Source organism: Spermophilus citellus, assembly GCF_964194105.1.
Source record: "Spermophilus citellus genome assembly, chromosome: 7".
Taxonomy (NCBI): domain Eukaryota; kingdom Metazoa; phylum Chordata; class Mammalia; order Rodentia; family Sciuridae; genus Spermophilus; species Spermophilus citellus.
In genome coordinates this window covers 79448819-79476440 of record NC_138188.1, presented here as the reverse complement: position 1 = coordinate 79476440, position 27622 = coordinate 79448819, and the positions used below count along the sequence as shown (strand labels likewise).

The 27622-nt window shown below is 33.2% G+C and overlaps 2 protein-coding genes across 5 annotated transcripts in view; one reads left to right on the top strand and one right to left on the bottom strand.

The window, feature by feature from the left end:
- The window catches only part of ARL13B (ARF like GTPase 13B), a 63143-nt gene that overhangs the window by 24619 nt on the left and 10902 nt on the right, over positions 1-27622 (bottom strand). For all 3 annotated transcript variants that reach the window (XM_081302123.1, XM_081302121.1, XM_081302122.1), the window contains 2 exons: positions 26070-26140; positions 23150-23399 (listed from right to left, as the gene is read on the bottom strand). In XM_081302123.1, coding sequence (XP_081158249.1) covers positions 23150-23399; positions 26070-26124 — 305 coding nt within the window. In that variant the 5' untranslated portion in view covers positions 26125-26140. The remainder of the gene's footprint in view (positions 1-23149; positions 23400-26069; positions 26141-27622) is intronic.
- On the top strand, positions 621-8524 carry STX19 (syntaxin 19; the record flags this gene model as incomplete). 2 transcript variants are annotated; one of them, XM_081300728.1, is made up of 2 exons in its annotated part: positions 621-672; positions 7627-8524. In XM_081300728.1, exon 2 carries the CDS (start codon positions 7640-7642, stop codon positions 8522-8524), a length of 885 nt encoding a protein of 294 aa, XP_081156854.1. In that variant the 5' UTR covers positions 621-672; positions 7627-7639. The 2 variants fall into 2 exon arrangements, with proteins under 2 accessions (XP_081156854.1, XP_081156855.1); XM_081300729.1 differs by having other exon boundaries at positions 623-672; positions 7630-8524.

The following is a 27622-nucleotide window of genomic DNA, read 5'->3' as shown; positions in this document are numbered from 1 at the left end:
ATGAAAAGTAGCGTGAGAGGTTTAAAGACATGAGCTTTTTTTGTGGCTGTTCTCCTGAAATTCTATGATTCTATGAGCTATGTGCCCTTATGGGATTTCCTAAAATAGGATATAATTCAATAATTTTAAAGTAAATGGAACAAAAAGGCTTTATACCAAGCTTCTTTACACTCTTATTTATTCCTACTTAATTCCTTATTTTTTAATAGGCTTTTATATCTAAAGAAAAAAAGTAAACTCACTGCTTTTTTTTGAGTAATATATTGTATAGATAATGTAGGACTTGATTTTCAGAGACTGTGCAAAATACTCTATGTAGGCAGTAAAACAAGGACTTCCTGTTACAAGCTAGCTCCAATGAAAATCTTTCTTTAATCTAAAGAATAGGCGTCTAACTGGCAGAACCAGATTCTCCAGGTGTGAAGTAAGCAATTTGTTCTTCTCATTTCATATTAACAGCAAAAGTACAACTTTATCTCCAACTTATTTGATTTCATTATTTGGCTTTCAATTAACTATATGAGAAACATATAGAAATTAGGCTGTGACCTATAAGACAGAGATTTCAGTAATTTGATCAAACATTACATCATGTGATACTCAGATTTCCTTCCAAAGGCAGAACTCACAACAAGGAAGGTGGAAAAGCAACAAAAGGAACAAGACAGAAAGGTAAATAAACTACGTTTTTTGTACTTTTTTGATGTTAGAAATCCAGTGACTAAAATCTTGTTATACTTTGACATTTAAAATTAGCTCAGCACATAGTTAAAACTGCTGTTTTGCTCAGACTCGGACAGGGCTACAGATAGCTGATCTGTTCATGTATACTACTGAAAAATTGAATGTGATTTGAGTGTAGAGCTCTTTGTTAATCAACTTTAGAGGAAAGAGTTTTTTAAAATTCTTTAACAAATGACATCTCATTTTGAAAACATTGGAAAGCCAGATTCTATAAAAACAAATCTAAAATTCTTTTATAGACTATAAACTAATCATGATGTGCTTTAGCGAATATTTTCACATTAACATTCAAAAGAAAACTGCGCACAAATTGGACACATATGTATAACCTTTAAAGTTTGAGATTATTTTTCTATAGTTTTAATTAATTTTTTCATTGTTGTTTCCTAGAACATTCTGAAATTAATTTGAGGTAATGAGAATATTAAATTATTGTATAAAGATCACAGTGAAATATAAAATTAGTCAAATTTTAATGTTTTAGCTAGGATACTGCAAATATTTAAATCACAAAAGTTGTTAAAGTCACCATTATTTGAATGCAAGATATATCAAGAGGTAAGATACTTTCTATGTTATCACAATTGTTGACATTAGAATTTTTAAAATATCCTATTTCTAAGTAAATATCCCAAGTAAAAATAATAATGACTTTTGTAAGTACTTTAAGGGAAGATTTAAGAATTGGCCATGTAATATCTAAAGCAAGTTATCTTCAAGGCTGTGGAGTTTTAAGTTTAATATAAAAACCATTTTTATATGCATATAAGTTAATTAAATCAATAAGTGAAAGTTTAAAAATTAAGAGTTTTAATAAACAAAAGGGTCTTAATATTGTTAAACAAGTTTACAATTTATCTATACTAAGGAAAAGTAGAAAGCACTGAAAGACTGCATTGCAAAAAAAGTCAGATGATTCAAGCTTAGAGAATATATGCAATTTGTTTTTATTTTAGAAAAGTTTCAGTTTATTTTTAGAAACTGTCATCTAGCTCTTATTTAAGTAGCCAAAGAGGTTAATATTCCTATAAGACCTATTGCTTTAATCTTGAACTAGAGAAATGTTGCAAGTTTTTTCACATAAAAAAGAAAAAGGATACTCTATTTACCTTGGATTAGGCACTGGATGTATTTCTTAAAAAGTATTTTATTTAACCACCATAGTAACCCTAGGAAAAAATGGCTTACTTTAAATATATTAAGTATCTATCCCAGGGCATATTTTTTTAAAGCACTAGGTCATTTGTATTTGTGTTTCTGTCTTTAAGAATTTGTACTATCTGTAATAGGATGAAAAAGTTTTACTTGAATCACACAAGTTTACTTTTCTATTTCCCACAACAAATTGTCAAAGTTGGTTACCATATGTACTAATCATTGCTCTATTTTCAAACATGTTTAAAATCAAAGTCCATTACCACTAGTAAAATTCCAAAATGTATATCTATGTACTAAGCTAAACATTCTGAAAGATATTTCATATTTGGATACAATACTTCTACCATTAAGAAATTTAAAGTACAGAAAAGATTGCACAAAATTAGCTTCAGCAATTAAATAATTTCACAATAATGAGCTTCATATTTTGAAACTATATGAACTCCATCTCCTCCAACTTTCAAATTCTAACATGTCTGGATATCTCACTTTGCCTAATATTCTGATTTATAAAGGCATAAGGATCAAATTGAAAATAGTTATGCATACATAGTTAAAAGTATACAATTATTAGAAAATACAATTTATATACAGCATGTAAGTGCACCTAAGTACCTACATGAAGTCAATTTCTGTACAAATGAACAAAACTGGAAAAATTTTCTGAAGTGTTAACCTACAAAAATAATCAACTATGACTTAGTGGAGACACACAGACATTGAAATAATTCCCTTGTGTTCTAAACATACAGAAAGCATTGATATAACCCTAAGGAAAAGAAAGAAAGAAATTTAAAAACTACATCATTAAATATTAAAGTAAGAAAGGAAACTTTCAGGTACCAAAAATAAATAGGAAACACACTAATGACTAAATTAAAGGGTAGTAATTAAAACCAACTACACTATAAAAACTACAAAGCAACATAAACAAAAAATTCTAAATATATGAGTTTCTAAATTAAAAATACCCATTAAATATTTAGCAGATAACTGTAAAGGAATCAGGTGGCAGATTCTTAAGGGCAAAAGAGAAAGGTAGAATAGAACATAGCAAAATTTTCTTTTTATTATTGGTTCTTTATAGTTGTATATAACATTTAGTTGTTCATTCTATAGTTGTACATAACATTTAGTTGTTCATTCATAATTATAAAGGCATGGAATATAATTTGCTCTAATTCAATCCCCACTTACTTCCCCATTCCCTTCCCTCTTCCCTCCCCTTGTTCCCTTCCCTTTACTGATCTTTCTCCTCTTGTAGTTTTCTTTTCTTTTTTTTGGCGAGATTCACTGTGACATATTCATATATGTAAAGTTAAGTAATATTCATTCTACTATTCTTCCCTTATACCATTCCTCTTCTCTCCCCCTGCATCCCCTTCCTCTATTCCACTCATCTTCTATTTTGAAAAAGAAACTAGTGCGCCCCCCTCTTTCCCTTTTTCCCCACTCCCTCTTATTTCGAACTACCTTCTGAAAATCAGAGAAAACATTCCACCTTTGACTTCCTGGGTCTGGGCATATTTCAGTATTTCACTTAGCATGATAGTCTCCAGTTCCATCCATTTACCTACAAATACTATAATTCTATTCTATTTTATGGCTGAGTAATACTCCATTGTGTATACATACCACATTTTTTTTATTCATTCATCTGTTGAGATGTACCTAGGTTGGTTCCACAATAGCTTAGCTATTGTGAATTGTGTTGAAATAAACATCAAAGTGATTTTAGATCTTTTGGGTTTCTACTAAGAAGTGGGATAATTGGGTCATATGGTTGGTTCCATTCCTAGTTTTTGAGGAATCAACATACTGCTCTCCACAATCGATGCATTAATTTTCAGTCTCACCAACAATGTATGAATGTACGTTTTACTCCATATCCTCATCACCAATTATTATTATTTTTCTTCTTAATAATTGTCATCCTGATAGAGTAAGATGAAATCTCAATAAAAAAGATTTTTTAAAGAAATATTTATTTATTTATTTATTTAGGTGTAGATGGACACAACACAATGCCTTTATTTTTATGTGGTGCTGAGGATCGAACCCAGGTCCCGCCTGCACGAGGCGAGAGCTCTACCACTGAGCCACAATCCCAGCCCTCAATATAAGTTTTGATGTGCATTTTCCTAATTGACAGAGATGTTGAAAAATTTTTCATATATTTATTTGTGGGCCATTTATATTTCTTTTGAGAAGTGTCTTTTTAGTTCTTTTGCTCATTTTTAACTGGGTTTTATGTGGGGGGGTTTGTTTGTTTTATTTTGTTTTTCGGTGCTAAGTTTTTGAGTTCTTTATAAATTCTGGATATTAATGCCCTGTCTGAAATGCGGGTGGCAAAGATCTTCTATTCTGTAGGTTCTCTTCATGTTTTTAATTGTTTCTTTTACTGTGCAGATGCTTTTTAGTTTGATATTTATATTTGGTTTTATTTCTTGCATTTTAGGAGTCTTATTAATGAAGTTGTTTCCTGTGCCAATATGTTGGAATGTTGGGCCTACATTTTCTAGCAATTGCAGAGTTTCTGGTCAGTGATTCACTCCGAGTTGACCTTTGTGCAGGGTGAAAGATAAGTGTCAAGTTTCATTCTTCTACATATGGATATCCAGTTTTCCAAGCTCCATTTATTAACAGGGCTATCTCTTCTACAATGTATGTTTTTGGCAACTTTGTCTAACATCAGGTAATTGTATTTATGTGGGTTTGTCTCTGTGTCTTCTATTCTATTCCATTGGTCTTCAAGTCTGTTTTGGTGCCAATACCATGTGGTATTTGTTATTAGAGCTCTGCAGTATAATTTGAGTCAGGTACTATGATGTCTCCCTCTAGCATCACTCTTTTTGCTCATGATTGTTTTGGCTCTTTTGGATCCTTATTTTTCCAAATAAATTTATAACTGTTTTTTCTAGTTCTGTGAAGAATGTCATTAGTATTTTGAAGGGGACTGCATTGAGTCTGTGAAACACTTTTGGTAGTACAGCCATTTTGACAATATTAATTCTGCCTATCCAAGAAAAAGGGAGGTATCTCCATCTTCTAAGGTATCCTTCAATGTCTTTTTTCAGTGTTCTGTAGTTTCCATTGCAGAAGTCCTTCACCTCCTTCATTAGATTAATTCACAAGTACTTTTTGAGGTTACTGTAAACGCTTTTAGTTTTCTTTTCAATAGATTAATTATTAGAGTATAGGAAAATTATTTACGTATGTTCATCTTATATTCTGCTACTTTGCTAAATTTATCAACTCTAGAAGTCTTCTGGTGAAATCTTTGTGATCTTCTTAAAATATAAAAGTATGTCATCAGCAAATAGAGATAACTTGCCTTTTTCTTTTCCTATTTTATCAGTTTAATTTCCTTCTCTTGACTGATTGCTCTAGTTAAAGTTTCAAGGACTATGTTGAATAGAAGTGGTGAGATTGGGCATCCTTGTCTTGTTTCAGTTTTTACAGAAAATACTTTCAGTTTTTCTTCATTTGGTATGATATTGGCCTTGGGTTTATCAGATATTCCCTTTACAATGTTGAGGTATATCCCTTCTCTCCCCAGTTTCTCTGGTGTTTTAAACATAAATGGGCACTGTACTTTGTAAAATGCTTTTTAGTTTGATAATCTATTGAGATAATCATATGATGCTTATCCTTATACTCTTTTATGTGATGAACTTCACTTATTGATTTCCATGTGCTGAACGAACCTTGCATCCATGGGATGAAACTTACTTGATCTTGGTGCACTATCTTTTTCAATATGCTTTTATATGTGGTTTGAGAATAGTTTATTAAGAATTTCTGCACTTATGTTAATCAAGGTTATTAATCTGAAGTTTTCTTTCTTGATGTGTCTGTTTGGTTTTGGATGATACTGGCTTCAAAACTTGAGGAGAATATTCTTTGTGAGAGTTAAATTCACAGGAAATGTTTTGCTCGGGTGTAAAGATAGATTTTTTTTTAATTTTCAGAAATGTAAGTTATAATAACATTTATGTTTTGAAAAGAAGCTATGGATATCCCCAAATAAAGGAGTTAACCAAGAATAAAGATAAGAAACCAGTAATTATTGGAGAAGAAAGGAAAATTCCAACACAGCCAGTTTACGTTAGAATATTCCAGAAAACAATCTTCAAAAAACAAAATAATAAAATAAAAAGAATATCTGCTATATTTAAGATACCAAGTGGATTTTTCAGGTCAGTTCAGCTTAGAATGAATTAGTGATACATATGTAAAACAGGAAGCAACTGAAAAACTTAATAATTCAAGGAAAATACAAAAGTTATGTATTTATTGATCTGTGTGATGTTTACATGGATGTATTGACTTTGTGAAAAATCATCAAACTATCCATTTATGTTCCGGGCCCTTTCTAAATATGTCTAAATAGTTCAATAGCAAATTTTCTTAAAACAAAAATACCCATTTTCTATTTTTTTTCCCAGTGATTCAGGCCTAAAAACAATTTAAAAAAAAAAACAGTTGAGAAAGGCACTGTAACCATGATTCTTTATATTTTTTAAATATTATTTGGGTGTTTATAATAATGTAAACATTATTTGATTAACCCAAAATATAATGAAAGACATTAAATGCCATTCTAAAATGAAGATGCTCTGTGAAAATAAAGATTTTTTTTATAAATGAAGACTGGTTTCTTAAGTCGCTTTATATGTAGTTATATCATGTTATACATGTGCATCAATTTGATTTCAATGGATAATTGTCAGTACAGGATGTGATAAATGTCATACTCAAAATTATATATAAGTATATTTTCATGCTTTAAAAAGTACCAATTAAAAGAAAATGATAGATATTTTATTATAAGATATTATAGATAATCTTTTGTAAAGGAATGTTAATAAGAAATCAGGCTGGATGTGGTGGTGCATACCTGTAATCCCAGTGGCTCAGGAGGCTGAGGCAGGAGGATAGCAAATTCAAAGCTAGCCTCAGCAACTTAGCAAGGCCCTAAGCAATTTAGTGAGACCCTGTTTCAAAATAAAAAATATAAAAAAAGGCTGAGGATATGGCTAAGTTCCCCTGGGTTCCATCCCCAGTACCCCAAAAACAAAACAAAACAAAACAAAGAAAAATCACCATAATCAAACCAAGAAAATAATTTCATAAATATGCAATGGATAAGAAAACAAAGCTATAACATGTGTTAATGTAAAGGCCTCAGAAAACTTAAATTCACCATAATCTACCTACCTAAAACTCTAATGTAGAAACTGTCCTGTTTTTAACACTGGTTTTAACTTAATTATGCCTATTTTACCAAAATGAGTATATTTTTAACATTATATAGACCAGCTTAACTGTTAAAAATATCATAAGTAGTATGGGCACTTTTAAAGCTAAAGGTTAATCCTAAAACTTGAAAGTAGAGCAAAAGCACCCTTTATTAAGAAAAATGATATTACATATTAGAATCTTGACACTGAAGTACTAATTTTGGGATAATTGTGTCTCCATCACTGCTTTCTCAGATACTAAACTCAACTAAATGAGATTCACAGAAGCCACCCATTAGGCAAAATAATTCATAAATTATTTCATGTTATTTTTCCAATTTCAGTGATATTTATGTGAAAATTCTTATTAATTTTTCTTATTTTTAAATTAATTTTTAGAAAACTAGGAGAATTTTTGCTGGGAGATAGACAGCTATGTCAAGTCAAATTTCTTTTTAACATAATCATTCTTGCTTCTTAGCAGGAAAGGGAAGATGAAAGACCGACTTCAAGAACTAAAGCAAAGAACAAAGGAAATTGAACTTTACAGAGACAGTCATGTGTTAAGTTCGGAAACAGAGGAAAAAGGGGTGTTTGTGCAGCAAGCTGTTATTTATGAGAGAGAGCCTGTAGCTGAGAGACACCTACATGAGATCCAAAAACTACAGGAGAATATTAACAATTTGGCAGATGATGTGCAAAGATTTGGACAGCAACAGAAAAGTCTGATGGCTTCAATGAGAAGGTTTAGCCTCCTTAAGAGAGAGTCTAGCATTACAAAGGAGATAAAAGCCCAAGCAGAACACATTAACAGAGGTTTGGGTGATTTAGTTATAGAAGTTAAAAAGTCAGAGGTTGAAAATGGTCCATCGTCAGTCATCACAAGGATACTTAAATCTCAGTATGCTGCAATGTTCCGACATTTTCAACAAACTATGTTTATATACAATGACACAATAGCTGCAAAGCAAGAGAAGTGCAAGGCATTTATTTTTCGTCAACTTGAAGTTGCTGGTAAAGAGGTACCTGAAGAAGAAGTAAATGATATGCTTCACCAAGGAAAATGGGAAGTTTTTAATGAAAGCTTACTCACAGAAATCAATATCACTAAAGCACAACTCTCAGAGATTGAACAAAGACATAAGGAACTTGTTAATTTGGAAAACCAAGTAAAGGATTTACGGGATCTTTTCATTCAGATATCTCTTTTAGTAGAGGAACAAGGAGAGAGCATCAATAATATTGAAATGATAGTAAATAGTACAAAAGATTATGTTAACAATACTAAAGAGAAATTTGGACTAGCAGTAAAATACAAAAAAAGAAATCCATGCAGGATACTGTGCTGTTGGTGCTGTCCATGCCGTGGCTCAAAATAAAGAAACTATTTTTAAAATTTTTCCATATTTAAGCTGAAGGATGTATTTCAGTGTCTGTTTTTATTGTTTCATGGATCCACACTTTATCACCGTTAAGTCATAATTTTCCCCTTTAACACCCACTACTATTACAGAGAATCCTGAAGTCAGTGACATAAGTCTTTAAATTTTATTAATCTGAAAACAGTATGAATACCTTCAACTCACAGGTTAACAATAAAAATTAGATGCATAAATTGAAGTTTCTGATCAGGTACTAAATTCTACTACACATTTTTCCTAACTTCTAATGCTTTAACAAGACGAATGTTCAATTAAGTGATGAGCATGTAAGCAATATATTTGGCTATTTGAGACTATTTGGTAATTGAGAATTACATAAAACATGACATCAGAGGATGCTACAATAAAGCAAAATCAAGTAGATTTCACATCAAATTTGGTGGTAGAAAAAAAATGAGAGAATTCTTGTGTGACATTTTCCATTTCCTTAAAGAACTATAAGGCAAAATTGTCAAATGAAAGCTCAGTAGGTTTAAGGAGTAACAGAAAGAAAGCGATAAGGAATAAAATAGTCATTTGGGATGGGAGGATAACAATCATTTTATAAAAGGTAGTAGAATAACCAGGCAGCATTTAGGGCTCAACTAAATGTATGGTCACAACTTTAATGTGATATCACCCAGTGCAGTCATGTTTTTAACCTATTGATGTTTTAGCTGCTTGGGTACCAGCATAGAATGTAAAGATAATGGATTTATTTAATATGGCAGCTGTTCCAGATGTGTATAATGGAGGAAAAATGTGTTATGGTAGCTTAAGGTACTTGAAAAGGCAGAATTTATACATTTATCATAAATATCATAAATCATTTAAAAATATTTATTTAATATGGCAGCTGTTCCAGATGTGTATAATGGAGGAAAAATGTGTTATGGTAGCTTAAGGTACTTGAAAAGGCAGAATTTATACATTTATCATAAATATCATAAATCATTTAAAAATTATAAAGAAATTGAAGCACTTTCTACTATGTCAAATGTCAAGCATCATTGTAGAAAGATGTTTCATATCTCAGCTCAAATGTTTAAGAAATATTATAAAAGGAATAATTTAAAACAGGTAACAAACTCCACAGGTAATAGTTAAAGCTAATATATCTTCTGCTCCTGTTAAACTTGCATTCAGAGCTTTCATGATATTTGTTTCTAATTGTTCCTGGGCTAGGGTTGTGGCTCAGAGATGAGCGCTTGCCTAGCAACTGTGAGGCACTGGGTTTGATTCTCAGCACCACATAAAAATAAATAAATAAAGGTCCATTGATAACTGATACACACACACACACACACACACACACACACACACACACAATAATTATTTCTAAACTGTTTATCATGAAAATTGAGAATATTTAGTACTATTTAATATTCAACAGTATTAGATTCACAAATGTTTTTTTTTTCTGATAGCACTGTATATTTGAACACAGTGTGTTTAAAGCAAGAGTTAAATACAGCAATTTTCATCACAAAGCAATGTGTCATATACAGTTTTTCCTTCTGTATTTTAAAACTATTACTATTATCCTAACCTAAGCAACAGAAACAATGATACTTAATTAGTTGTCAAACATTTTGTATATTTTATTTTTATACTTAATTGGCACTACAAGTAGTAATTTTTTCTTAATGTAACTAGCTGAAAGGGATAAAATTCCTTGAAGGGGTTGAAGGCACAATGTTAGGAATCTATTGGTTCTGTAAGTATGAGAAGATCAAAATAATTAATAAAAATTATTATGATCATAGGACTTATATTCATAATCACTAAACTATGCCATTTTCTGTGATCATAAGTTTTGTGTAGCTTAAATTCATATAACACTTTAAAAACAGCTCTCTCTTGAAGCCCAACATCAAGGTGAGGGACAGACAATCTGCACGGGTACTACAAGAATACAGGGAAGAAACTGTAATATCTCAGATCCACACTGCAAGAAAGACACTGTAAATGTCCTTCTTTCACAGAAAGTGCTTTTGAGCTCCTTTAGAGAGTCTTAAAAGGAACTATAGCGTGCATGGTGACAGGCTGATTTTGCTCCTTAACCTGATCAAAGACTGGAAAAAGCTAAAAACCTGTAATGTCCTCCGCCTACTTCCAGTGCTATTCTAAGGCCACACACAGACAACATGAAAAAACAAGGGAAGAAGGTGCCCCAAACAAACCAAGATACTGTAATAAAGAATCCATGGACAGTGAAGTTGATGAAATGTCAGAGGAGTTCAGAAGGTTCATAATTAAAATGATTTGTGAATTAAAGAATGACCTAAGACCTAAATGAGCAAATATAGGCAAAAATTGATCACTCCAACAAAGAGATAAGAGAGAAAATACAGATAGCAAAAGATTACTTCAAGAAAGAGAGACTCTGGAAAAAAAAAAAAAAAAACAGAAATCCTTGAAATGAAGGATACAATCTCAGCACCACATACAAACAAACAAATAAATAAATAAAGGTCCATCAATAACTAATAAAAATATTTTTAAAAAACTCAGTAAAGCATAACCAACAGACTAGAACACTTGGAAGAAAGAACGTCAGAAAATGAAGACAAAGCAATCGATGTGGAAATTAAAGTTGATCACACAGTGAAGATAGTAAAAACAATGTAATGATGCAATTTAAAGAATTAGAAAAGCAAGAACAACCCAAACCCACAGTCAGTAGAAGGAAAGAAACAAAAAATATCAGAGCAAAGATAAACGAAATACAAACCAAAAAAAAAAAAAAAAGACAAAAAATTGGCTTTTGAAAAGAAAAACAAAAGTAACAAACTTCTAGACTAAGAAAAAGTAACCCAAATAAGTAAAATCAGAGATGAAAAAGAAGCGATTACAACTGATACCACAGACAAACAGAAGATCATTAGGGACTATTATGAACCACCATCCACTAACAAACTGGAAAACTTTAAAGAAGTGAATAAATTTCCAGACACATATAACTTACCAAAATTGAACCATGAAGACATGGAAATCTGAACAGGCATTAACAAATAAAACAGTGAAATCTGTAATTAACGTCTTCCCATAAAGAAAAAAATAAGGATCAAATGGCTTCACTGCTTAATTTTATGACATTTTTAAAGGTACTAACATCATTTCTTCTCAAACCATTCTAAAGTATTGAAAGGGAGGAAATTAACCTGATACCAGATGAGGAAAAATTCACAACATAAATAAGAGAAAAAAAAAAGAGAAAAAGAAAAGTATAGACCAATATCCCTGATAAAGCCAGATGTAGAAATTCTCAATAAAATACTAGTAATACAAATCCAAAATCACACAAAAAATTCTACACCACAATTTAGTGGAATTTATTCGAGAGATACAAAGATGGTTGGATACATGCAAATCAATAAACTTAACACATCACATTCACTAATGAAGGACAAAAGTCATGATGATCTCAATAGATGCACAAAAAGCATTCAATAAGATTCAATAAACTTCATAAACCTCTCAAAAAATTAAGCATGGGCCAGGTGTGGTGGTGCATGCCTGTAATCCAGTCGTTGGGAGGCCGAGGCAGGAGGATCATAAGTTCAAGGCCAGCCTCAGCAACTTAGTGAAGCCCTAAGCAACTTAGTGAGACCCTGTTTCAAAATTAAAAATTAAAACAGGGCTGGGAATGTGGCTTGGTGGTTAAATGCTCCTCGGTTCAATACCTGGTACAAAAAAACAAAACAAAAAAATATTAGGCATGGTAGGAATATATCTCAACACAATAAAGGCTATATATTAAAAACTTATAGACCTCTGCTCTGGCTGTACCGGATGCTGCACCTGTGTGGATCCTTGATGCTCAGCTCCCCATCTACCAACGCATGGCTCCTCTTGCCACCTCCAACCTGGGACACTGCAACGGCTGCATTAGGCCCCTCAACCTGATAGCCTCCATCTTGGGTCACTGGAAGGGCCTGAAGGCAGCAGCCTGCTACAGCACCACCAGCCGCAATGCTACATCTCCAAACAGGCTGCCCAATGCCGTGGCACAAGCCCACCATCGCTGCCCCATCTCTAAAAGCAGTCGCCTCCATCTTGGTACACCACCACCACCTTGGGTTGCCTCGGCTGCCACCATTGCCATCTTTAGTTGGGGCAACTTCCATCTTTGGACACTAGCAGGAGCCTGGAAGCCCAACATCAAGGTACCTACAGGTTAGCCACCTCCACTATCACCACCAACTAGGACCATGGTTTCTTCCATCCAGGGACAACAACCAGGGCCTCATAGACCATCATCAAGGTCCCTATAGGCTTGGTTACACTTGAAGTCTCCCTGCTAGGTGTCCTGATAGCTACCATCTTCCTGCAGAGGCAGGAGAGAGCTTTGCATGGAGTCAGTAGGTTAGAAGAAGGTATGAAGGCTCAGTGCCAACCAGATTCCCTGGGCCAACTCAGGCAGCACTTGCTGAGACATGACACCAGTTCGGTCCCCAAATCCCTCCATATACCATCATCCAATGATCACTAGTCCTGCCAGTTTGGCAATCAACAGGGACTTTTGGCTCCCCAATCCCCAGTCTTCCAACATCACCCACTAGCAACCAACCCATCTCAGCACTTGCAGCTATGTGGCTGGCCTGCAGCTCTCAATGCCTGGTCCTGCTCTTCCAGATACAGAACAGCTTTCCACAACAGGGACACAGCCCTCAGGACCTCTGGAGAGAGAGGTTCCTGATTGGGTAGTCAAAAGGTCAGGGGCAAGAGAGAGACAATTTAAAGACTAAATTAGAGACCAGGAATTGTAGAGTCCTCAGGCAAGACCAGGCTCCCACATCACACTGCTACACCTTGCCTCTAGGATTTCCATTTTCAAGACTAACCCTCACACCCTAGTAATATACACCATCCTGAAGGTGGAGATAACAGCAAAATGCAGACAACACCACCTATCATATGAGAAGGGAAGCAGGGAACTCAAACAGAAACAATCATTCAATTTTCCTTTGAGATATTTTTTCTTTCTTGTCCTACCCTCACATCCCTAACATTTGTGAAACTAAGTACTTTTCATGCATCAGGCTACTGAGGACTGGGATGTCTGAATAGTATATTACAGTTTTGTTGTATTTTTTTAAATTTCTACATTTTTTCTTATTTTATTTTATCTTATTCTATCTTATTTTATTTTCATCTCTTTCTCTATATTTTCCTTCCACATATCTGTCTCCCTGGAGTGTCTTTCTTTTTTCCTGCTAACAGCAAATTTCCTTTGATTCCTCTTTCATGCTTCCTATGATTTAATACCTCTACATTCTCACCTCCTACTTCAATAATATCTCATCCTCAGTAACATCCTCAACATCCAACCCTATCCCTGGTTCTCTCTTTGTCCATCATTAAAAAATGTAGACCCTTTCTCAAACCTACTGTTTATATTGTAGATAATAATCAAACACATAATTTCTGTTTATTGTGGCAAACCTGTAAACGTCTTAAAGGAACTATTTGGTTAAAGGCTGCATATTGTTTGCACTGGGGTCTGTTAATATTGATCTGCCCCTTAAAGTCAAGGTATTGGAAACCTGCAGGGATACTGTAAGTCTATAGGTAGAAACTGTAATACCTTGGATCTGCTCTACTTAGAGGGAAGTCACAAGAACAACATGAAAAAACAAGGGAAGAAAGTAACCCAAATAAACCAAGATGCTATAACAATAGAATCCATTGATAACACAGTAAAGGAAATGTCAGAGAAGGAGTTCAGAATATACATAATTAAAATGATCTGCAAAGTAAAGGATGATATAAGAGAGCAAACACAGGCAGCATAAGATTACTTCAATAAAGAGAGATTCGGGGGGGGGGGAGGACAAAAACAGACAGCAATCTTTGAAATGAAGGAAACAATAAACCAAATTAAAAATTTAATAGAAAACATCGCCAACAGACTAGATCACTTGGAAGACAGAAACTCAGGCAATGAAGACAAAATATATAATCTTGAAAATAAAGTTTACCATACAGTGAAGATAAGAAAACATGAACAGAACTTCTAAGAATTATGGAATAACATGAAAAGACCAAATTTAAGAATTATAAGGATAGAGGAAGGCACAGAGATACAAACCAAAGGAATGAACAATCTTGTGAATAAAATAATATCAGAAAAGTTCTAAAACCTGAAGAATGAAATGGAAAATCAAATTAAGAGGCTTACAGGACACCAAATGTACTAAATGGCAACAGATCCACACTAAGGCACATTATAAAGAAAATGCCTAGCATACAGAATAAGGACAGAATTTTAAAGACCACAAGAGAAAAGTATCAGATTATATATAGGAAGAAATCAATTTGGATCTCAGGAGATCTCAACCCTGACCCTCAAAGCTGGGAGGTCCTAGAACAATATATACCAAGCTATGAAAGAAAATGGATACCAACTAAGAATTTTATGTCCAGCAATATTAAGCTTCAGATTTGATGATGAAATAAAAACCTTCCATGATAAACAAAAGTTTAAAGAATTTACAACTAGAAAACCTACACTACAGAACATCCTCAGAAAAATATTCCATGAGGAGGAAACGAAAAACAACAATGAAAATCAGCAAAGGTAGGTACTACACTGTGGAGAGCTATGGGTAAACTGAGTGATGTGGAAGCCATTAGTCAGGGAACCCCAGTTGTAGGAACTCCCAGGTGGAACCCCCTGGTTTGAGAATGCCTACTTCAAATTGGAACCTTGTTCTAGCTCACCACTCAAGTTCAGGCACAGTTCCAGAGATGGAAATGGCCCACTGAGGCCACATGGAGATGGGTTTGGCTTGCCAAAATGCCAACCAACCTGTTAACTGCAAGACCCCTGCCACACTGAGAAGCAAGCACCAAACCAAGACTTCTCCTACTGAAACCTTATCCTTGCCTTGCTTGTACTACCCTCTTTAAGAAAGAATCGGAGCCATTTTTCAGTTGTTCACTTCCAGCTCCTATCAGGACTGGAAAACCCATCAGATGCTCCTCTTTCTAATTTCTGGCTTTATCTTTATTTCTGATCATTTCAGACTTTTATTGTACCAGGCAGCTCACAACTTCTGACGAGAAATCTACTCTGTTGGAGTGTGATCACCTTATTATACTATACTAATAAAAAAGCCAATCAAAGGAGAAACCAAGTCAAGTTGAAAATCAAAATTAAACCAAAATGACCATGAATACAAATCATACCTCAATAATAACCAATTGCTAATGTCCTAAACTCATCAATCAAAAGACAAACTGGAAGACTGGATTTAAAAAAAGACCCAACAAAATGCTGCCTTCAAGAGACTCATCTCATAGGAAAAGACATCCACAGACAGAAGGTAAAAGGTTAGGAAAAAAACATACCATTCACATGGACTGCATAAACAATCAGGGGTTTCCATCCTCATATCAGATAAAGTGGACTCCAAGCCAAAGTTAATCAAAAGGGATAAAGAAGGATGTTTCATACTGCTTAAAGGAATCATATATCAATAAGACATAACAATCATAAATATATATGCCCCAAACAATGGCTCATCCACATTCATCAAACAAACTCTTCTCAATTTCAAGAATCAAATACACTACAACACAATACTGGGTGACTTTAACACATTTTCTCACCATTGGATAGATCTTCCAAACAAAAACTAAACAAAGAAACTACAGAAATCAATAATAAAATCAATAACTTAGACTTAACAGACATAAATAGAATATTTCATCCATCAATGAGCAAATACACTTTTTCAGCAACACATGGATCCTTCTCTAAAATAGACCATATATTATGCCACAAAGCAACTCTAAGTAAATTTTAAAAAAAATAGAGATATTACCCTGCATTCTATGAGATCATAATCTGTTAGGATGAAATTAGAAATCAATGATAAAATAAAAAATAAAAAATGAAATGAAATAATAAACTATTGAATGAACAATGGACAGCAGAAGACATAAGGGAGGAGATAAAAAAATTCTTAGAGGTAAATGAGAATACCAATAAAACATATCAAAATCTCTGGGACACTGTGAAGGCAATACTAAGAGGAAAGTTCATTGCATTGAGCTCATTCATACATCTCAAAGCCCTAGAAAAAGAACAAATCAACACCAAAAACAGTAGAAGACAGGAAATAATTAAAATCAGAGCAGACATCAATGAAATTGAAACAAAAAAAAATTTGAAAAAAATCTTAAACTGAAAAATTAGTTCTTTGAAAAATTAAATAAAATTGACAAACCCTTCACCATGTTAACGAGGAGAAGGAGAGAGAAAACTCAAATTACTAAAATTTGTGATGAAAAAGGAAATGTCACAATGGTCACTATTGAAATACAAAAAATAATTTGAAACTATTTTGAAAATTTATATTCCAATAAAATAGAAAATCTTGAAGACACAGACATGTCTAGAGACATGATCTACCCAAACTGAATCAGGAAGACATACATAATTTAAACAGGTCAGTTTCACACAATGAAATAAAAGATGCCTTCAAAAACTTACCAACTAAGAAAAACCCAGGACCAGATGAATTCTCAGCTGAGTTCTACAAGACCTTCAAAGAAGAATTAATACCAATATTCCTCAAATTACTCCATGAAAACAAAAGGAGGGAACCCTCCAAACTCATTCTATGAGGCTAGTATCACTCTGATAACAAAACCTGACAAAGACACATCAAGAGGCAAAAATTCAATAAAATTCTGGCGAATCACACACAAAAACATATTAAAAAGATACTGTACCATGATTGAGTGGGGCTCATTCAAGGGATGCAAGGTTAGTTCAACATATAGAAATCAACTAACATAATTCATCATATAAACAGACTTAAAGATAAGAACCATATGATCATCTCAATAGATGCAGAAAGGGCATTTGACAAAATATAGCACCTCTTCATGTTCAAAACACTAGAAAACTAGGGATAATAGGAACATACTTTAACATTGTAAAAGCTATCTATGTTAAGCCCAAAGCAAACATCATTCCAAATGGAGAAAAATGGAAAGCATTTCCTCTAAAATTGGGACAAGTCAGGGATGCCCTCTCTCACCACTTTATTCAACAACATAGTCCTTGAAACTTTAGCCAGAGCAACTAGAAAAAAGAAATTAAAGGGATACGCATAGGAAAAGAAAACTCAAACTATTATTCTTTGCAGACGACATGATTCTATACTTAGAGAATCAAAAAAATTCAACCAGAAAACTTCTAGATGTAATAAATGAATTCAGCAAAGTAGCAGGATATAAAATCAATACCCATAAATCAAATGCATTTCTGTATATCAGTGATGAATCCCATGAAAGAGAAATTTGAAAAACTACACCATTCACAATAGCCTAAAAAAAAAAAAAGGTGAAAAGACCTCGACAATGAAAACTACAGAATACTAAAGAAAGAAATTTTAGATGAAAAAATCCCCCTTGTTCTTAGATAGGCAAAATTATTATTGTCAAAATGGCCAGACTACCAAAAGCATTATACAAATTTAAAGCAATTCCAATTAAAAGCCCAATGATGTTCCTCATAGAAATAGAAAAGGCAATCATGAAATTCATTTGGAAAAATAAGAAACCCAGAATAGCTAAAGCAATCCTTAGCAAGAAGAATAAAGCAGAAGGCATCACAATGCCAGAACTGAACCTATACTACAGAGCTACAGTAATAAAAACGGCATAGTATTGGCACTAAAATAGACCTGTAGACCAACGGTACAGAATAGATGACAGAAACAAACCCACATAAATACAGTTATCTAACACTAGACAAAAGTGCCAAAAACATACATTAGAGAAAAAATTTGTCTTTCAACAAATGGTACTGGAAAAACTGGAAATCTACATGTAGCAAAAATGAAATTAAATTTCTATCTCTCACCCTGCACAAGACTCAACTCAAAGTGGATCAAGGGCCTAGGAATTAGACCAAAGACCTTGCACTTAATAGAAAAAAAAGTAGGCCCAAATATTCATCATGTTGGCTAAGACCTGACTTCCTTAACAAGACTCCTAAAGTGCAAGAAATTAAATCAAGAATCAATAAATGGGATGGATTCAAACTAAAAAGCTTTTTCTCAGCAAAGGAAACAATCAGTAATGTGAAGAAAGAGACTACAGAATAGGAGAAAATCTTTATCACACACCCATCAGATAAGAGCACTAATCTCTAGGATATACAAAGAACTCAAAAAACTTAACACCAAAAAACCACAAATAACCCAATCAATAAATGTGCTAAGGAACTGAGCAGCCAAAATAAGATATAAAATCAATCAACAAATATATGAAAAACTGTTCAACATCTCTGGCAATTAAAGAAATGCAAATAAAAACTAAGATTTCATCTCACTCCAGTCAGAATGGTAATTATCAAGAATACAAGCAACTATAAGTGTTGGTGAGGATGCGGGGGGGGGGGGGGGGAAATGTACACTCATTTACTACTCGTGGGATTGCAAATTGGTGTAACCACTACGGAAAGAAGTACGGAGATTCCTTAGAAAACTTGGAATGAAACCACCATTTGACCCAGCTATCCCACTCCTCAGTCTATACTCAAAGGACTTAAAATCAACATACTACAGTGATGCAGCCACATCAATGTTTATAGCAGCTCAATTCACAATAGCTAAACTATGGAACCAACCTAGATGCCCTTCAATAGATGAATGGAAAAAGAAACTCTGGTATATAAACAAAATGAAATATTACTCAGCCTTAAAGAAGAATATAATTATGGTACTTGCAGGCAAATGGATGGAACCGGAGAGTATCATGATAAGCGAAGGAAGTCAATCAGGCCAAATGCTTTCTTTGATAAGAGGATACTGATCCATAATAGGGAGGAGGGGCAAGGAAAGAATGGAGAAACATTGGATTGAGCAAAGGGGAGAGAGGACAGGGAAAGGGGAATGGGGTTGGAAGATGGTGGAATGAAATGGACATTATTACCCTATGTAAGTGTATGATTGTATGAATGGTGTGACTGCATTGTGTACAACCAAAGAAATGAAAAATTGTACTCCATTTGTATACAATGAGTTGAAGTGCATATTCTGCTGTCTAGGATAACTAATTAGAACAGCAACAAACAAACAAACAAACAAACAAACAAAAATGCCTACAGATAACATCAGAGTGAATGGGAAAAGCCAGAATCATTTCCTCTAAGACCAGAAACAAAGACAAGGATGTCCACTTTCATCAACCTTATACAAGATGGTATTGAAGGTTTTGGCCAAAGCAATTTGGCAAAAGAAAGAAATTAACGACACTCAAATTTAAAAAGGAAGAAGTTAAATTATCCCTGTTAGAAAATTACATGATTTAAAACCTTAAGACTCTTTACCAAAAAACTGCTAGAATTGATAAACAAATCCAGTAAAGGTTGGGTGCAGTGGCGCATGCCTGTAATCCCAGTGGCTCACGAAGCCGAGACACAAGGATGGCGAGTTCAAAGCCAGCCTCAGTAATGGCGAGGCTCTAAGCAACTCAGTGAGACCCTGTATCTAAATAAAATACAAAACAGGGCTGGGGATGTGGCTCAGTGGTTGAGTGCCCCTGAGTTCAATCCCTAGTACCAAAAAAAAAAAAAAAAAAAAAGAGCAATGGACTTAAAAAAAAAATCAGTAAGGTTCAAGACACAAAATGAACATAAAAAAATCTGTAGCTTTACTATATACATCATAAAGAAAACTGTTGAGAAAGAAGAAAGGAATCCATTCACATTAGCTTAAAAAATAAATAAATGAACTATTTAGGAATAGATACAATCAAGACAGTGATTGATCCTTACAATGAAAATGTCAAAATAGTCATGAAATAAACTCAGCAGGACACAAAAAAACTGAAAGACATCCCATGCTTATGAATTATAAGAATTCATATTGTTAAAATGTCCATACTATGCAAAGTAATTTATGGATTTCATGAAATTCCTATTAAAATACCATTGATATTCTTTCACAGATATTGGGGAAAAACTCCCTAAAATTTTTATGGAAACACAAAAGACCCCAAAGAGCCAAAGCAATCCTGAGCAAAAATAACAAAGCTGGAGGGCATTACCACACTTGACTTCAAAACATTAGTTCAAAGATTTAGTAACTAGAACAGCATGATACTGGCACAAAAACAAACACATAGACAAAAGGAATAGAATACTGAATTCAGAAATAAACCTGTTACTTTAGTCAGTTTTTTCACTATTGTGACCAAAGAACCTGACAAAAACAATTTTAGAGAAGAAAAAATTTATCTGTGGACTGTTTCAAAGGTTTCAATCCATAGACAGCCAGCTCCATTCTTTAGAGATCAAAATGAGAAAACATCATGGCAGAAGAGTGTGGCAAAGGAAAGTGGCTGAATACATCATATCAGGAAGCAGAGAGGTAGAGAGACTCCACTTGCCAGATATAAAACTTATACTCCAAAGGCATCTTCAGTGACTTACCTCCTCCAGCTAATAGGACTGAATGTTCACACCACAAACACAAATCTTGGAATAACAATGTCAATTACACTGATCTGAATCAAAGTACACATTATATACAAATATTGAAATATCCCACTGTACCCCACAAACATGTACAATTTCTATATATCAATTAAAATTAAAATACATTTTGGGGAAAAAAACTCCTCTGAAAAAAGTTGGTAAAATAATAAGACATATTATATTTCATAAACATACTACTGATCCATAATTAATCCTCATATCTTTTTAAGTTCTCACTGACTATAAAATTATAACGATGAAGTAATCATCTGAGTTGTGTACTTTTTTCTTCTACTCAGGAAATTCCCTGGCTGAAAGAGAAGACAGAACTGAAAGCAGATATTTTACTTATAGTTATCTAATTACTCAGAAATCACTCCAGTCACTTAATAATGGCAAGCTCCTGCCCTGGTGCTTTTCCACAGAAATCTGTAAGACTGTCTCCATCACCTTAAGTGTAATATTCCTATGATTATCTTAATTATAAGGGCAAAATGCCCTTGTTGTCACCACCACTATAGGCATCCTGATTTTCCTTCACCTACTTCATTGTTTCAATATAATGTATCACTTAATATGACAGAATTTGTTAATTTTATTTATTACTATACCCACTAAAACATAAGCATCAGAGGTCAGACATGTAGTTTCACTGTTTTTGTTCCCAAACAAATTCCCCTCACCAGAACAGTGCCTGGCACAGAATAGATACTCAATAAATAACTTGATGAATTAATATGTATGTGCATGAATAAATGTACAAAAGAACAAAAGAAAAATAAATGACTATAAAGTATAAACATAAAACTATTTTATGAATGATCAACAGTCATTACTATCTTTTTTTTAATAGTCATTAATATCATTGACTTTAGAAATCACTGATTCTCTGCTTAAACACTGTAGAGACCAATTCAACCTAACTTTTCATATATATCTTTAATAGAGTTTTACTTCAGATTCAGTATTGTTATATAAACCACATACCTTCCCTAATTAGTTAAATCCATAAAAATTTTAAAGTATAACTTAACAATAAATGATACAATTAGATTTTTAATGTTTGTAATCAAAGTTTCCAAACTGCCTTACTTAAAAAAAATCTTCATTCTCCTGAGGAACAATGAGAACTAAGACTTTTTCATTTATCCACATGATAAGTTGATTTTTTTTTAATCCTTAATAATGGATCACAAGAATGAGGGAAAAGAAATAAGAAGTCAAGGACAATATTTAGTTAGCTTCAAATTAAAGAGAAATTTAAACTAAGGAACTTTCACTTTACTACCTACCAAAGCTATAGCACCATCTGGTGTTTACGACACATAAATGCTATGACTACAAAAGATGTTTGTCACTTTGTTCTTAAAAAATGTTCAGGCGGGATGGGGATGTGGCTCGAGCGGTAGCGCGCTCGCCTCGCATGCGTGCGGCCCGGGTTCGATCCTCAGCACCACATACCAACAAAGATGTAGTGTCCGCCGAGAACTAAAAATAAATATTAAAAATTCTCTCTCTCTCTCTCTCTCCCCTCTCTCACTCTCTCTTAAAAAAAAAATGTTCAGGCAGTGGGACAAAATGATATAACTGTATGACTAAGATGATAATGACACAGATCATATGTGTAAGATGGAAAAATAAGAAATAAATATTACAAAATCAATGTGGCATTAGAAAAATAAACCATTTAAATAATTTGCAAACAAGAATCTTCTCAAAAAAAAACCACAAGGACAATGGCAAAATATGTTATTAAAAGAGAAAAAAATTTTAATTATTCTAGAATCTTGTTAACAGAAAATTTCAAACTGTAAATTTGATAGAAAGAAAATTGTCAACTAAAACATGAGTTTATATTTGAATACCCAGGAGATCTAATTATAAGAATTGTTCCATAACACAATCTTAATTCTTTATCCCTATTTTATAAGAAGGCCTCAATAATCAGTAATTCTCAGTTAATTACATACATTTTATTGTACTAGGGCACAACTATTTTAGTTAATATAATACTTTGTAACAGATAACTTCTCTATTGGTTAAGGCTACCGCCCCTAATTTACAATGACACTGTTACTTACACCAATACAGGCTTTCCAGATATCCTAGGATGTCTTAACACTTCTGACATTGTCTCTTTTGTCTCTTCCATTCTCTCTTCATCACTGGAATCCACAACGAATATTACCCCATAGGATTCAGCATAGTAATTCTTCCAAATTCCCCGAATTCTTTTGCCACCTCCCAAGTCAAAGATGGTGACTTCAAACTTTCCTTGTCTAAGGTCAATTTTAGAAAATCCAACAGTAGGAGCTACATCTTCAGGATGTTCTGTTTAAAATGACACAAAAGGAACAATCTTTAGACTTTAAATAACATTAACTCTAGTATTTTAATGTCATTTAAATACTAAATGGAATATTTACCACTTGTTTATGCAACAGACACTACATCTAAACATACTGGTTTGGTAAGAGGCTAATACAAATATATATAATACAAAAATATCCAACTATATTTTTTATTCCATGCAGATAGAAATTTCTGTATTTTTTAAGCTGCTATAATCCCAGCAAGTATATGTTAAATGAATGAATAAATTCTTGTCGTTAATGCTATTTCGTCTCCAACTTAAAAACAATAAGTGTCAACCTTCAACGCCATAGTCAACCCTAGGGATAAATTCTGTGGAGTTAAAAAGAAAATGATAAGCATTTAAAGAATAAAATGGTTTAGAAGAATCAAAATATAGGAGAAACTACAAAAAAAAAAAAAAAAACCTCTTTTAAACTAGATAAGTTAGAGCTACAACTAAGTAAAATTTTTGATAACAGCTTGCAAACAAAATAAAGAGACTACATTATTTCTACAGGTATATGTACTAGATGCTCCAAATAATGTATAATTGAAGGTTTTCTGTTTTTAGGGGAAGCGCTTCTGTATATGACAGCAAAAAAAAAGTCTAGGGTGCACATGATTATATCAGTCAATGAGTGGTAATGACAGAAAAGGATTAACAAGAGATCCCTGAAGGTCATTAAAAAAAAAAAAAATTCACAGGTGAGAGGGGAATTAGACCTAAAAATTAGGTAGGCAGAAGCATAATGTAAGCAAGGGAAATGAGAATCAAGAAAATAGCCACAAACTGAAGCTAATCCTTAAGACTGTAAATGCAGACTGAAGCCAGACTGAAGAGGGGTCCAAAGTCAGAGAACAGAGAATCAATGAAGGTATTTGGAAAACTATTAAAGGTGACTGAAGAAATGCTTTATTAAAATTCATTTTGCAAAAATCTCTACAATGAAAGTGAATGACAGATACTTTTCAGAAAGGTATCAACATAAAAACAAAAGGAATGGAAAAGATATAACCCTTAAAAGATTAGTAGAACCTGCTCTTTAAAGAAACAGGTTCAAGTTTCATGTTTGTCTCTTCCATTCCCTCTACATCACTAAATCTACTATAACTACTACTCTAGAACTTTGTGTAGCACTGTATGATTAAAACAGTAGCAAAAACTACATGAGGCTCTTAAAATTAATTAAAATAAAATAAAATTTAAAAATTGTCTTCTCAGTTGTACAAGCTATATTTCAAGTGCTCAAAAACTACATGGATTTTTCAGGTCCACCCTACTGGACAGAGTAAATACAGACCATTCCCACCACTGCAGAAAATAATACTGACCAACCTTAGTTTAGAGAGTAAGATTCCCACATTGAGCAAAACATAAGAAGATAAATATAAAAGGCACTTTCTGGGCTTAGGTATAACTGAGAAACACATCTCCACTGCATGACTTTCTTTTAACAAGTACCTCTGCACAGTTCACACAGTGCCTGAGAAAGTTAATAGAGATATTTAAAGTCACATTTTTGCTATATATTCATTTTCTAGAAAAAGCAAGATTAGACCTAATATAAGCAGCCTGACATTCAAGAAACAGTATCACAGTACATCATTAAAAATATGGAGCTAGTATTGGCCAGAACTGGTTTTCACAGACAAAATAAGCAAATAAGCAGTTGTCTTTTTTTTTTTTTTTTTTTTTTTTGGATGGTGCTGGGGATTGAACCAAGGGCTTTGTTCATATGAGGCGAACAAACACTCTACCATCTGAGCTATATCCCCAGCCCTAGGCAGTTGTCTTTGAGAATGAATTAAGTCAAGTCAGAGGAAATCACAAATGAAAACAAATCCACTACTGTGGAGCAGAGATAGGAAACTAATGTGTATTGAATGTCTATTCAATAACAGAAATTTTCTAGGAATCATAGTACAAAGATCAATAAAAATATGGTTGATATCCTCACAGAACACTGAATGCCAAAACAGAGACAGAATATTACTGAAGATAACAGAATTTTTATGTTCTATGAAAAAGACTTAGGATAGTGTGAGGGAATTCAAGAAAGGAGGGATGAATTATAGTCTAGAAAGGCTTCAGAGAAGTGAAATGTGAGTGAAGTCATAAAGCTACATAATTCTAACAGAGGGAGAACAACATTCTAGGCAGAGGGAGCAATGTAATCACAGATAAAATGAGAGCAATATTCCCAAACAACTGATACATTTTACATTGAAAAATAGCATCAAGAAATGCAGAGGTATGCTAACTACATTTTTACTTCTATGTCACCTAGCTATATGACCAAATTCTGACCAAGAACATACATGTAGAAAATGGATATTGTTAAAGACAAGGGTATGTCATTGTTTTTTGCATTTACCCTCCTTACGTTTTAGAACACAGACACCAACCTCCTAGCTAAAAAGAGACCTCCAGAAGCCTCTGTTTCTCTGCATCTATTGAAATCTGAACCCTAATATTAGGCTGGTACTAACAAGCTAGAACCCAGTCATGAAAGTCTCAAGTATATTAAGAATATAAAGTAACTGAGTGCATACTATATAAACCCAATTATTATGTGATAAAGCAATTTAGCATAAATATGTAAATTCAGGATAATTTATTAGATTTTGGAATAATTTTCAGCTTACCTCCTTGGATTCCTTTTGCTGTTGCTGTTTTGCCAGCATTATCAAGTCCCACCATCACAAGAGTCACCTTTCTTAAAAGAAGAAAAGTTTAAAATCACTTTCTTTGTTAACTTAGTATTAGGAAAACAAAGCGAAGAAATAAATGCAGCTTCATTTACTCAAGCAGCATTTAAGAAGCATCTACAAAATACAAGACAATTTGTTGAATGGTAGGAGAGATGATATTTAAATTTAAATTCAAAAGTCAAATAAAGTACAAAGTATCATCCTTTTGTTCTCTAAGCAAATAAAATTGTGCAATAGATAACCTAAGAGCTAAATAAGAAAAAAGGGAAAGAAAACATAAAGGAAGTTAAGGATACACAGACTAACCCTAAATTGCCTATCACAGTTAAAGACTTAATTTTCTAGTTAAATGAATTCCAGGGATTATTACAAATCTGCTTATCTTATGAAAGTACATAAGAAAAGAATTCTTGCTAGGTTGTAGGCTCAACTTTGTTTCTAGATATGTAGTACCTTACAAATTTAAGTCTTAAATGCAGTACAATAATATGGTTATTAACTTAATTGCTAAAATATTTTGAAAGTCTTCCCAGAACATAAAGTTTAAAACATTTCTGATGATATAAACTCCAGAGTTAAAAACAAACCAGCAAACAACAATGCAACAACAAATTCAATCTACCTCAACTTTAAAACTGAAGACAGGTACGTTAAATAATTTGTCAAAGGTTACACAATTCATCAGTTACAGAATCTGAATGAACGGAATTCACCTAACTTTTAGGACCTTCTTAAGCCTGAGAAAGGTTACAAAGGAACAAACTGATTACACTGGTCTTATTAACTTGGTGATTCCGTCCATCAATTAAAACTTATGTTTGTTCCAGACTGAATATTTCTACAATGTAAAAGGTGAGACAGTCCATTATCACCCTGGATATGGGAATTAAAATTGCTCTGGGGATACAGAGACAAAGACAAAGGTTAACACAGTTGCCATGTTAGGACCATAGGGAAATGCTACATTTTTACAGGATAAATACAAGTATACTCTGTTCTCACCGGCAATTATCCCAAGGAGAGTAAAAACAGAACTCAGATGGCAGTAAAGAGTGTTTTCTAATTTTTCTAGGCATTGTTTTCTTGGATGTGGACTTTTTTTTTCTCCTCAAATTCTAGATGTATTCAAATGATCACATAAAAAGAGAAGGACAAAGTAAAAAGATATGAGGCTGACCAGGAATTGATCACTTACTAAGGTAGAAAAACTCAAGTCTTACAAAAACCAAATTTGTTATCTATTAGATAATCACTGACAACTCCTATTCACCAAATACAAATTTTGTTAAGTACTAAGGGAAATCTGCTAATTAAAGCAACTACTACCAAAACAAAACACAAACACACACAAAACTTCTTCTTTATTAAGCTTACATTTTAGAGGCAAGAGAAAAAAAGAATGATAAAGTAAATACATCAAGAATATGTGATAGAGTATGTTAGAAACTTATGTTCATTGGAATAAAGAACAGAGTAGAGAGCAAGAT